The sequence below is a fragment of the Babylonia areolata genome, chromosome 33 (genome assembly GCF_041734735.1).
Source record: "Babylonia areolata isolate BAREFJ2019XMU chromosome 33, ASM4173473v1, whole genome shotgun sequence".
In the NCBI taxonomy this organism is placed as follows: domain Eukaryota; kingdom Metazoa; phylum Mollusca; class Gastropoda; order Neogastropoda; family Buccinidae; genus Babylonia; species Babylonia areolata.
The window spans coordinates 3862345-3876203 of NC_134908.1; the positions used below are offsets into that span (position 1 = coordinate 3862345).

At 42.4% G+C, this 13859-nt stretch overlaps 1 protein-coding gene across 1 annotated transcript in view; it reads left to right on the forward strand.

Moving 5' to 3' along the window:
- The window catches only part of LOC143276906 (large ribosomal subunit protein uL30-like), a 10251-nt gene extending 1042 nt beyond the window's left edge, over positions 1–9209 (forward strand). The window contains exons 3-7 of the mRNA XM_076581569.1: positions 301–467; positions 2924–3061; positions 6745–6854; positions 8098–8266; positions 9114–9209. Of these exons, the coding sequence (XP_076437684.1) occupies positions 301–467; positions 2924–3061; positions 6745–6854; positions 8098–8266; positions 9114–9153 (624 nt within the window). The 3' untranslated portion in view covers positions 9154–9209. The remainder of the gene's footprint in view (positions 1–300; positions 468–2923; positions 3062–6744; positions 6855–8097; positions 8267–9113) is intronic.
- Positions 9210–13859: the final 4650 nt, after the last annotated feature.

Genomic DNA, 13859 nt, shown 5'->3' on the forward strand with positions numbered 1-13859 from the left:
ACAGTTATTTGTGAAGTCACGGTGGTCTAAACTAGGGGGAGAACATGACCAGTATAAAATTGGCTCTGACTCTTTGAGTCTGACGGCAGTAGATCTGGGAAAGTGGATATATTAAGAAGTTTTTAAGTGCTTGGATGATCACAAATATCCAAGGAATGTTACAGAACCAAAACATGTCTACATTCTTTTTGTGATCATAAGTTAGATTGTGTGTAATGATACCCATGCCATGATTAGTGTAACTTAACAGCTGCATTCATTGCTGTATAACTCGTTAATTTTTCGATGCTATCTTTACAGCGACAGGCGGCAAAGAAATCGGTCATCTTCAAGCGTGCTGAGAAGTACACGCGGGAGTACAAGGCCCGTGAAAATGACCTCCTTCGCATGAAGCGCCAGGCTCGTAAGCATGGCAACTACTATGTGGAGCCTGAGCCCAGACTGGCCTTTGTGCTGAGAATCCGTGGGTAAGGAGCTTTTGTCTGCCTAAAAAAAAAGCAAAGACCTTTTGTATTTAAAAAGAAAAAAAAAAGTGCATGCAGATTCCATGGGGAAGGATATTTTGCTTGCTTAAAAAAGATGGTGTAATGATTACGTGGATAAAGGACCTTTTGACTGCTGTGATTATTTCAGTCTTCAATGGCCATAAAAGTCCATGGAAGAATTCGTTTCATTTGAGGAACGGGAAAAAAATTACGAAGACTTTGTATTCATTCACACAATCTGTAGTTAACGCTTACGGAGCACAAGTGAGTGCTGATGCAAGTAACACTCTGTGCCTGTCTGGTTTTGGGAGACAGGTCCAATTTCTAAACTTGCTACAGAAAACCTCCACTGTCCTATTCCTTCCCTGGGTTGTGTTTGCTTTGGGAAGTTATTGATGTGGAGACAGTATTTCAGTTTCACTTTCTCAAGGAGGCGTCACTGCGTTCGGACAAATCCATACACGCTACACCGCATCTGTTGAGCAGATGCCTGACCAGCAGCATAACCCAACGCGCTTAGTCAGGCCTTGAGTGCATGCTTACATATCTGTGTACCTATGAAAGTGGATTTCATTTTACGTAATTTCGCCAGAGGACAACACTCTCGTTGCCATGGGTTCTTTTTCAGTGCGCCAAGTGCGTGCTGCACACGGGACCTCGGTTTATCGTCTCATCCGAAAGACTAGACGCTCAGTTTGATTTTCCAGTCAAACTTAGGAGAAAGGGCGAGAGCGGGATTCGAACCCACACCCTCACGGACTCTCTGTATTGGCAGCTGAGCGTCTTAACCATTCTGCCACCTTCCTCCTTTTAAAAAAGTTTGTCAGAAGTGGGATTGTCAGCGTGATGGAAATACTAGGTAGTGTATGAATTTTCTTTGGATTGAAGCTCGTTGATGATCAGAGTAGTGTTTGGGTTTTCTTTGGATTGAAGTTGTGTTGGCCAGGTTTTGTGGTAGTGTGTTTTCAGTGAAGTGTGTCCGTTTGTCTTGCTGGTGCATGTATGTAGTGAAGATGTTCATTACATCATTGTTGATGAATCGAAAAAAGCCCCTGAGTTTTAAGTTTTGCACCTTGTTTGTTATTAACATTTAGCAGAAGAAACTGGATCAGTCTTCAGAACCATTTTGAAATAGATGGCTTCAGTCAGAAACTACAGTGAACGTACATTGGAGTGATTAGATGTGATCTGCTATAGATTTATAGACAAGTGCTGGTGCAAGTAACACTCTGTGCCTGTCTGGTTTTGGGAGACAGGTCCAATTTCTACACTTGCTACAGAAAACCTCCACTGTCCTATTCCTTCCCTGGGCTGTGTGTTCTGGGAAGTTATTGATGTGGAGACAGTGTTTTAGCATTGATGAAAATTTTTATGGTAAGAGGGAGATGACTTGTTTTAGATCTGGGTTGATATTGGTTTCGATTACAAGTTTTTGATTTTTTGTTGTTGTTGTAATTTATAGAAATGGCATGCCTTTTTTCAAGTCCTTTTTTTTTTCACACATAAGCTAACACTCCAAAAAATATGCTTTCATCCAGTGCTGCAGTTTTTCATTTTTGGCATTTCCATGACAAAGCGTTTGTTATTGAAGGGGGCTTGGTGGTGTCCTGTATGTAGGAATGAAAATGGGCAACACTGAACACTACTGAGGTGACTCAGCAGCAGCGCATGGTCTCCTGTAGACTGTGGCCTCTGGGTAACCTATTCATAGGTCCTCACCTGTGGACTGTTGATTGCGACAGTCAAACCTAGGTGTGGTCGTGTGAGGGAATGAGTGATGTGGAAATAATGGCACTGAATATGGGGCAGCAAATAAAAGGGGGAGATGTCGGGGGTGGGGTTTTCGGTGGGTTTAGACCTGTGCACCCCCTGTTATTTTCCGTATTTCTCCCGTGAAAAGAAGAGAAAGATGGAAATCTGGTTTCATAAACCTAAATCCAGTTTCTCAACAATCTAGAAAATGAAGAATGTTTTTTGTTCCCATCATGAAATAGTCACCAGATACTGCAAGGTAAGCATTTTTCTTTCATAAGAGAGTGGGAGGGGTGGTGGAGAGATCAGTTTTAGTTTCAGTAGCTCAAGGAGGTGTCACTGCGTTCGGACAAATCCATATACGCTACACCACATTTGCCAAGCAGATGCCTGACCAGCAGCGTAACCCAACGCGCTTATTCAGGCCTTGAAAAAAAAAAAGGGAGAAAAAAGAAAGAAGAAAGGTGAATAAATAATAGATAAGCTTACATAAATAAATGGAGAGAGCAAGCAAGCAGTGATCAGTATTGATCGAATGTGAAGAAATACTGAAACCCAGTGAAAAATACTGAAGTTGTTATAACAGTACGGAAAGGGTAGTTGAGGGGTGCACAGGTCTGTAGGTTTGAACCCAAAAGATATATACTTGCAGTGAAGAGTGATGAGTGACTGGTGACTGTTTTCAGTATCAATGGAGTGCACCCCCGCCCCCGCAAGGTGCTGCAGCTGTTCCGCCTGCGCCAGATCAACAACGGTGTCTTTGTCAAGCTGAATAAGGCCACCCTCAACATGCTGAAGATTGCCGAGCCCTACATCACCTGGGGGTTAGTCAGTGGTGGTGGCACCGTTTTTTTTTTCTGTGTTGTGTTTTTGTCAGTTTTTATGTCAACTTTTAGTGGTGGCACTGTTTGTCCTGTGTTGTGTTGGTCTTTTGTCAGTTTTTATGTTAACTCGTTCTATTCCAGGTACAAGTTAACTCGTACCATGGTTACTTCCCCTGGTGCCAATACACTATCCTAACTTTGTTCATTCTTGCTAGGTAGAATGCCGACTGAACCGTTTACGGATTCAGGAAACATCAAAATGAAGCTTTGTTTGACCGATTGAATCAACAATTCTTTATCGATTTTCGCTGTTTTAGTTAAACGCCCTGTTTTTTCTGCAGTGTAGTCTCATGTAGTGCCGGTCCAGGGGAGTTGTAGCAGGCATGTAGCTGTGGGATAGAATGAGTTAACTTTGGGTGGTTCTCCCTGAGGAGATAATATCGACATGTAACCTGGGGGTAATTGAAGGCACCATTTGTTTTGTCGTTTGTTGTCGTACTTTTTATCACAACAGATGTTTGTGATGTTTTTGTGTTTGTTTTTGGTTGTTTTTTTTTCCCCCTGTGTATTTTGTTTTATGATCAGAGTGGGGTTTTCTTGCTTCGCCAGGGACAAAAAGTTGGAGGGAAGAGGGTAGACTAGAGGGATGGTGATGACATGTGTAATGCAGATGGATGTGCATTATTTTCTTTTTTTCTTTTTTCGCTAACTGGATCATATCAGACTGGTCTTGTTTATTCATTAGTATTTAATATAAGGGGGATTGGAATTCTGGAAAATAAAATGCCCCGAGGATGGTAATATATGCTCAGCGGGTACTGAAAAGGAAGGATAAAACTTGGATCAAACATTTCCACTAAAGTGAACCCCAACACTCTTTAAAAATCAGAAACATTTTGCAGAGGAATTCATGAGATAGGTATTGACAATATTCACATTAAACAAATATTACCACCTTCAGATGTCTTCTTATGCTGCAAATGAGCCAGGCAGTGATGAAACAAATAGTCTCGTTCGTATGACGCTATGTGATTGCAAGTGGTATTTCTGAGCTTGGCTTAACGCTGCAACTGGTTGTTTTGATACAGTGATGATAATGATACTATTTTGGTACAACAATGATACTATTAAATAAAAATACTATGAAAAAGAAGATAATTACATGAGCATAAAGAAATGGTTTTGCTCTGAGTGCTTTATGATTATGATAGTTCTTTTTTTTTCTTTTTTTTTTTTTTAAGTACTTTTATATATCATCCATCAACACGTGCATATTGGTCCAACTAAGTAAGCAGACATGATGAATTATGACAAGACATGGCATCAGAAGTAAATGCTACACTCTGCTTGATTTATAGAAATAAAACCATCCACTGTGCTCATTCAACAGTCAGGGTATGTGTATAATAGTCGTTTCCCAACTGTGACCATGAGAACAGCAGAGGTGGAAACTGCTATCCTATCTGTGCTAGAATTTTATTATCGTGGAAAGCGTCTTGTCCAAGTTACATCCCCACAATCTCGGCCAAGTCGGTGTTGGTATGGTTCCCAAAGGCCAGCTGACTCCCCCTAAGGCTGCAACACTAAGAGCCAGTGCAGGGTATATATCACTTAAAACCATTTTGAGTGGCGGCAGTTCAGAGTGGGAGAGCCAGGCGATGATGTAAATCATAGTAGTTGGTTCGATGAGCAACGCTGATTTCCTAGTGGTATTTCTGAGCTTGGCTTACCTCTACACTCCTAACTGGGCAGTGTTTTCTGTGGGATATTTGTCACCATTGACTTTGTTGTTTGCCTGCATTCTTTTCATTAGACACACTTGGAGGGGGGAAATGCCATTTCTTTTTTTCTTTTCTTTTCTTTTCTTTTTTTAAGGTTCCATTCCCCTTTTGCTTAACTTGAATAAAGGATGGAGTTTGATGGCTCACAGTTGCGTTGTGAAAATGGTGATCCACCTAAAGGCATGCTGGTTCAAACTGTGTCTGAATATGGGAGTTGAGTTCACTACTGGAGAAGTAAAAATTAACATTCTGACCTTTTGTGATCGATGAAACACAGTTGAATACAGATTTCAAACTTTGATGATATGGTTATAATATGAGTTTATATTCTGGACAGGTCTACTTAATTGATTGTTGTAGTACAAATTATTCAATTTATTGTCTGTCTAGTGATGTGTCCAGCACTCGTTTGGAATGAATGCAAGAAAATCCATATACGCTACACCACATCTGCCAAGCAGATGCCTGACCAGCAGCGTAACCCAACGCAAGAAAATTTAATGGAAAGGTCTGATGGTATAGCTTCCCCCTTCCGTTCCTTTGAAAGGCTGGATTGTTGAAAGGGTGACGCGACCATGCTATGATGAACATTGTAGTCTCGTTCGTATGAACATTACCCAATGATTACAACTGATGTTCTGAGCATGCTTGTGGGAAGCAAAATGCTGGAAGATTTTTTAACTTTTTGTGTGAAAAGATCGAAGCAGTGATTAGTTTTTAGTGCACTTTTTTTTACCTTTGACTTGAAGGTGATGCTAATGTGGTGACAGCCTTGAGATGGCCTTAGTGGTCAGGGAGGCTCTGAGCTCCAAGATTTGATTTGATATGACAGGGTTCTGTCACTGGAAGTTGGGGGTCCAGGAGCCAGTTGCATTGCTCGGACGGAAGAGCCAAATATAGTCGTTACCCGCTACTAACTGTGTGTAGTGTGGAACTGACCAATGGCGTAGTTCGGTCAGTGTAGGCATTTAGTCACGGGTAACTCATTTAGTCACGTGTAACTGTCAGAAAGTTAGAACCAAAGAGTGCAACTGGCACCAGGGCTCTTCAGGAAAGAAGGGGGGAAAATTGTGGGTGTTCTGGGACATGAAAACAAAACAAGAACAACAAAAGTTTTTCCTGGGACACTGTTGGGGTGGGGTCCTGGTATTAACTTGCTCATCACACAGACAACGATTAAAGCTGACAGCAGAGAGTGATGCGTTCATGTGACCTTGCTATGATGAACTTTGTAGTCTCGTTCGTATGAACATTACCCCTTGATTACAACTGAAGTTCTGAGCTTTCATTTAGATCCGTGATTTCTGATGTTCAGGAACTGAAACCAGTTAGATTTCATGGAACATGAACTGACAGAAAAGTTTTGCTAATAAGGCCACATGAAATTTTCATCAAGCAGTCAGTGATAATGCATGGAAGTAAACAGGCAAGCTCTTTTTGTTATATAAGTTTTTATTGATGACTACACGTTTGAGTGCTTTGGGTATTTTTTGATTAAAAGAAATACTTTGGACACTGGCATATCTGCAGTGTTTTTGTCTGTTGGCAACAGATGACGGGCGCAATAGCCATGTGGTAAAAGTGTTGGACTTTGAATGTGAGGGTCCCGGATTCAAATCACGGTAACAACGCCTGGTGGTTGAAGGGTGGAGATTTTTCTGATCTCCCAGGTCAACATATATCATGCAAACCTGCTGTGCCTGAACCCCCTTCATGTGTATACATATGCAGAAGATAAAGTACGCACGTTAAAGATCCTGTAATCCATGTCAGTGTTCAGTGGGTTATGGAGACACGAAAAATCCCAGCATACATCAGCCAACACAGAGTCATATGCAAGCTGATGTTTGTGGTATAACGTGAAGATGATGAACACCAGAGTGGTGGTGATGTTCTGTGCAGTGTGCCCAACCTGAAGACGGTGCGTGAGTTGGTGTACAAGCGTGGCTACGGCAAGGTGGACCGTCAGCGCATCCCTCTGACCGACAACGCCATCGTGGAGAAACAGCTGGGTGAGTGTGGTGAGATGTCAGTGTTGATTGAGGGTGGGGCAGGGGGCGGCGGGGTGTTGGTGTTTGAAGGACCTGTCTAGTCTTCTGTCCTGCACAGGGGACCTTGGTTAATTGTCTCATCTAAATGACGGGCGCAGTAGCCGAGTGGTTAAAGCGTTGGACTGTCAATCTGAGGGTCCCGGGTTCGAATCATGGTGACGGCGCCTGGTGGGCAAAGGGTGGAGATTTTTACGATCTCCCAGGTCAACATATGTGCAGACCTGCTTAGTGCCTGAACCCCCTTCGTGTGTATATGCAAGCAGATGATCAAATACACACGTTAAATATCTTGTAATCTATGTCAGCGTTCGGTGGGTTATGGAAACAAGAACATACCCAGCATGCACCCCCCGAAAACGGAGCATGGCTGCCTACATGGCAGGGTAAATACGGTCATACACGTAAGGGCCCACTCGTGTGCATACGAGTGAATGCAGAAGAAGAAGTCTCATCTAAATGACTAGGACCTGGACGGCCGTCTGGCAGGGCAGTGGGCAGGGCCTGTTTCTGCATGGTGTTGTGTCAGTGTGCTCTTTACTCTGATTTTCCTTGCTCCACCAAGGAGTGGATGGGAACCTGACTTGGCGTGAGAAGCAGTGAAAGGAGAGGTTTTGGGACCTTTGACCTTTTTAATTGGGTCAGACACTGACCGGGAAGGAAGATGGCAGATCAAAGCCAGCTTCATTTGGCTGAGATGATAAACCGAGGTCCCGTTTACAGCATGCGCTTTGACGCTCTGAAAAAAACCCACCAAAACATCAGGGCATGTCAACTTAAGTGTTATCCTAGCAAAAAATCAGTACATTTTATTTTCTTCCAGTCCGTTTAAAAACCCTGTTCGGTTATTCATTTTGAGCCTGGTTCAGATTTTCAACTATACTGTGACGTCACTTTTGCTTTAGCAGCAGCCATCTTGTAATTTTCAAACAGTGAGCATGTCGAGGGTGGTGATTTGTGGCAGCGTTGTTGTCGAATGAAACAAAGTGTAGATGGAAATGGTTGTCAAGAACTGTAAAAGAATAGGTCTCCAAAACCTCTTAAAAATCACTACAGGGGCCTGAGGCAGCCCTGATTTTCAGATGAAACTCTTCAGGACAATTCCCCGGCCTGATTCTTCTTTGTCTGTACCTTGAGGTCTTTCTTTTGCAAAACGTGGGGGCTGTCAGTGTGGTTGGTGACAAGTGAACTGTGTTGTGTGTTCCAGGAGGCAAGGACATCCTGTGCATGGAGGACCTGATCCATGAGATCCTGACGGTGGGCCCCAACTTCAAGGCGGCCTCCAACTTCCTCTGGCCCTTCAAGCTCAACACGCCCAACGGCGGCTGGAGGAGGAAGTACAACCACTTCAACGATGGTGGTGACTTCGGCTTCAGGTGGGTTTTGCTAAGCGTGTAGTGTGGTGGTGGTTTGTGTGTGTGTGTATGAACTGTCAGTGTTCACTAATAGCTCGCTCGCTCTCTCTCTGTCGCTCTCTGTCTCTGTCTTTCTCTGTCTGTCTGTCTCTCTTCCCTATTGGAGGGAATGGTTTTTGGTGTTCCCAGTGTGTGTCTAGGTTTTGTTTTTGTTTTGTTTTTTTCCTCCCCTGTGTTGGAGAGAATGTTCTTGATAAAATCTAATCTCCTGTTGGAAGAATTACTCTGTGTGAGTGGTGGTGGTGGGTTTTTTTAATTTATTTATTTTTTTTTTTATATAATGATTTTGGGATTATTATTTTTATTTTATTTTTTTACCTGAATTGTAGGGAATTGTGTAGGTCTAGTTCCCTGTGAAAAGAATTTGTGTGTGTTTGTTTTTGGTTTCTTTGGGGATGGGGGGGGGGGGGGGGGTCTTTTTTCTTCTTCTCATCCCATGTATGTATCTTTCACTTGGACTAGTTTTCCATGTTTCCAAATGTTCCAATTGTTAAGAATCATTTGCGGTAGTAAGTTATCTCCCTTCTTGATTTTCTGGAAGGATAAAAATTTCTGTATCTGGGGGTGAGGGATGCCCCAGAACCTTGTAAAGTTTGAGGATGACACATTCAAAAATATTTTAGATTTTTTCCAAAAAAACAAAACAAAAAAAGAAAACCCGAACTCAACCGAATCTCTGTTCCACTGAATTCTACCTTCAAAAGCTTTTGTACAGCAACATTGTGTACTTTGGATGTGTACTTGATTTGATGTCTTTACAGCAGTGTGCTGTGATTCTCTCTCTGATTGGATGTCTTGTTTGTTGCAGGGACGACAAGATCAACGCTCTGCTGCGAAGAATGATCTAAATGCTGTCAGTCGTGATTTTTGTGAACGTAATAAAGACTGTCTACGGGGAGAAAAATGTTTGTTGGTGTTCTATGTTGAAGCCTGTGTGTGTGGGGGTGTGTTGCGAAAGATGACTCTTGCGAGTGGCATGTGGTGAAGTGTATTGTGGTGGTGGTGGTGTTTGTATGGGCTATGGTAAAAGTCTAGGAGGATATGTTTTTTCAAGGTTTGGAAAAGTCATGACCCTTGACCAGTACATTTATGACGGGTGCCATAGCCAGATGGTTGAAGCGCTGGACTTTCAGTCTGAGGGTCCCGGGTTCGAATCACGGTGACGGCACCTGGTGGGTAAAGGGTGGAGATTTTTCCTATCTCCCAGGTCGACGTATGTGCAGACCTGCCAGTGCCTGAATCCCCTTCGTGTGTATACGCAAGCAGAAGATCAAATACACACGTTAAAGATCCTGTAATCCATGTCAGCGTTTGGTGGGTTATGGAAACAAGAACATACCCAGCATGCACACCCCCGAAAATGGAGTATGGCGGGGTAAAAACAGTCATACATGTAAAAAGCCCACTCGTGTATATACGAGTGAATGTGGGAAGCCCACAAACGCATGAGAAGAAGAAGAAGACTAGTACATTTTAATGAGCTCATTGCATTTAATTAAACGATAAAGAAAACTGAACCAGTACCAGGTTATGATGATAATAATAATCTAAAATAGCATATTCTACCAGAATTGTTGAACATGCTTTACATTTTGCCCCACCCCCTACAACCCTCATACTCCATATATGCAAAGAATCATGCCAGAATACACAACCTCCATTGAACAACCACCCACCTACCCACGACACCCTCTAGAAGATGCATCCCTGCAACGCTGCCACTTAAAAGCGCCAAGCCACACAAAGTGGCAGTTTCCAGACAAACTTCCAGAGTTTGGAACCAGATCATGACATCGGCAAAGTGAGACAGAATGCCAATCTTTCCTCAGTTGTGAAAGAGATGAATCTGATTCAGTTTTAAGCTTCATGTTTGGTATGGAAGTTCTTCTGTTGGTCTGGAAAAAGCATGCAATTTTTGTTAGCGGCTCATAACCCTGTCAGTTTTTTTAAAGGACACCTGTTTTTGTTGTTCTTTAATAAATCCAGAAGAAGAAAAAAGACGAAAAGAATGACTCGATGCAAAACAATGAATAATAAAAGCTTCAAGCAGGAACAGCTCAGCAAGGAGCCATTGAATATCCTTGTGAAGTGAAGGAAGGTCTTGTTACCTCCCTTGAGTAATCGCGCCCTTTTTTTTTTTCAATAACATTTTAGGGTGTGTTTTATTTTATAATTAATATGTATCATGGTTGATCTATAACTCACATATGTGAGCATCTGGACAGAACACATGCGTGCATGCACACAAGCAAGCTCGTGAACATGAGAACATAACTACTTGTTCAGGTGTGTGTTGCAGGGAGCCCATATCCTCCACATACTTGTTTAGTTAATTATCGAGCACAGAAACACTAAGAAGTGCGAGCGAGCGCCCACGCACGCACACATGAGTCGATCCACGCTCGCAGAAACGCACATATCGTGCATGTGTCCGTGAGCAAATGCACAAATTCACAGACGTGTCCTCGAATACCACAAACACACACACACACAAGACATATGCTAACAAGCACACACATACACAAAAACAAGCACACACACACACACATATTCGTACGCACGCATAAAGGCTTTACTCAGCCTGTCACCAACGCTGTGCTTTTTGTGTGACCTGTGGGACAGCTTAAAGCTGTCCATATCACTCCAATCTTTCCTCCACCCTGTCTCACTGTGGCCATTCTTTGCCAGTGAAGTGTAAATCCCTGCTGATGGATGGGATCTTCGATCTTCTGCACGTGTTTTTTTCTCTGAGACTTTTTTTTGTGGTGCCTGAATTCATAAGTAGTCTTGGGGACGCTCGCACTCATGAGTCAAGCACATGCACGTGCGCTCACCTCACGTACATACGCGCGCGCGAGCACACGCACACACACACAACGTGAACACCTCACACCCACCCAAACACACACACTGTCACACTGAGGTAAGCATATAATCATAATCAGTAGAGAAATAACCAAAACGGATTATGTTATATATTTACATACCTGTCTTTACGTTAATGTGCGTGTGTTTGTGGGGTTGGGGGGGGTCTTGGCTTTTGACCGTATAGAACACAATATACATTTGTTAGTGCTTTCATATTTATGAGACTGCATAAATATTTGTTGCATATGTCTTTTGTGCACGTTAAGGTGTGTGTCTGTGTTTATTAACATTTATATGCTTCTTTATTTATTCATTTCATTATTGCCATTTTTTTCCACTTATATTTCATTTTATTTCTTTATTTATTTGCTTAGTGAGAGAGAGAGAGAGAGTGAGTGAGAGAGAGAGAGGGGGTGAGGACCAGCCAGCACAGGCATAAAATGCCAACACAGCCGCTCGCGTGAGCGGTGTCACACACACACACACACACACACACTGGCACACACACACACACACACACACACACACACTACACACACACACGAACACACACACGAACACACAGAGGAAAATATGGACTCCAGGGGAAGTCCGTCAGCCCTTACCTCACCTGATTGATGGCTGAATCAGGGTATAGGAGAAATCGAGATCGATTATTCTATCATCGATTTGGTTTCGCGGGGAGGAGGGGGAGTGGGGCGGGGGGGTGGGGGACGGGGGGGGGAAGGTAGGTAGAAAGGAAGCCGCCCCATCTACCTCCCGCCCCGCCCCCCTTCCTTAATATCCTCTCTGCTCTCAATCAGGGGTGGTTGTTTGTTGTGTGTTTTATTTTGATAACCAATGTGTGTGTGTGCGTGTGTGCGCGCGCGCGTGATTGTGTGTGTAGACAGTGATTGTGTGTGTGTGCCTCTATGTGTGTGTCCGTCTGGTCTGTGTGTGCGTGTGTAAATGTGTGTGTGTGTGTGTGTCCGTCTGATTTCTCCCTGTGTGTGTGTGTGTGTGTGTCCGTCTGGTCTGTGTGTGTGTGTGTGTGTGCGCGCGCGCGTGCGCACGCTTGCTTTTTAAATCATCCTTATTATCAATTTAAAAAAAAAAAAAATTCATTTCGATATGGGAGCTGTTTGACTATAGGTATGTGGGAGAGGGAAGGATGCCTTTTCTCTCAACCCCCACCCCCCCCCCCCCCCACCCCCACTCCCCTATCCGCCCCCCAGTCCCCTCCTCAGTCTCGGCTCTTTATCTTCCCCTGACAGTCCCCGGAGTCTTCTATCAGTATCAGCAACAGTAGCTCAACTTCAGTAGAGGAGGCGTCACTGACTGCGTTCCGGGGTCAAATCCATCATACGCTCCACCACATCTGCCAAGCAGATGCCTGACTGACCAGCAGCGTAACCCAACGCGCTTAGTCAGGCCTTGAGAGAAAAAAAAAGTAAAATAAAATAAAATAACAAATATAAACTAAATGAATAAATAAATAAATCATAATTATTAGATAAATACAGAAAAATACTACTACTACTCAAGACTACTACTATTTATACTATTCACTGCGTTCGGTCAAATCCATCATACGCTACACTGCCACATCTGCCAAGCAGATGCCTGATTAGCAGCGTAACCCAACGCGCTTAGTCAGGCTTTGAGAAGAAAAAAACAACAACAAACAAACAAAACAAAACAAAACAACCCCCCCCCCTCAACTAAATGAATAAATAAATAAAACAGATAAATAAAAAATATTAGACAAATACATAAAAATACTACTACTACTACTACTTGATGAAGTCAACTCTAAGCGGAAAAAAAAAGAAGAAGAAGAAAAAAAAAGTGGTACAAAAGCTATCAGTGGTACGTCGGTTGCTGCACTGAGGTTTAGTTCGATAAAGGGGAGTGAGTGGGTGGGTGTGTGTGTCTATATATATATATATATATATATATATACATACATACATAAGGTACGAACATAAATCAAAAATCATACACAAACACAGATACAGTAGAAGTATACATACAAGTGCATATCAACTGAATATAAAAACTTGTGCATACTCACACATGCGCGCACTACACACACACACACACACACACACAGACGTTTGAACAGAAGCCGCATCACTATTACATGTGGATAGGGCTGATGACTAGATCTTCACGGGTAGATGGTTGCTGATTGCACAATTCTATTAATCATACTGGATTTGTTCGAGAGACAGGGCATTGACTGCTTTAGGGAAAAAGCTATTGGCGAAGCGATTGGTTTTGGTCCGTATATATATATATATATATATATATATATATATATATCGGAGTAGGTCTTTCTTTCATTCTTTTATCTGTGGTTTTTTTATGTCTTATTTTCTTCTTCTTTGTCATTCTATAGACAGGCCCCTGTTTTCTTTCTTTATTTCATTTTTCACGCTTTTGTCCTCCCATAATTCCTTCTCTTTTGAACTCAAACCGTTTTCTCACCCCTTTCTTTTCTCTCATTTATTTTGTTTTGGGTTCTTGTTTGGCTTTTGGCGGTGGTCTTTTTATTTTGAGAATTTAATAAAAAATAAAAATAAATTATTTTCTTTTTTTCTTAATTTATTTTTTTTAAATTCGTGATAACAGACTGATCTGAGACTAATTTTTGACTCACTTGTGTAAACAAAGTGACTCTATGTTTTAACCCGGTGTTCGGTTG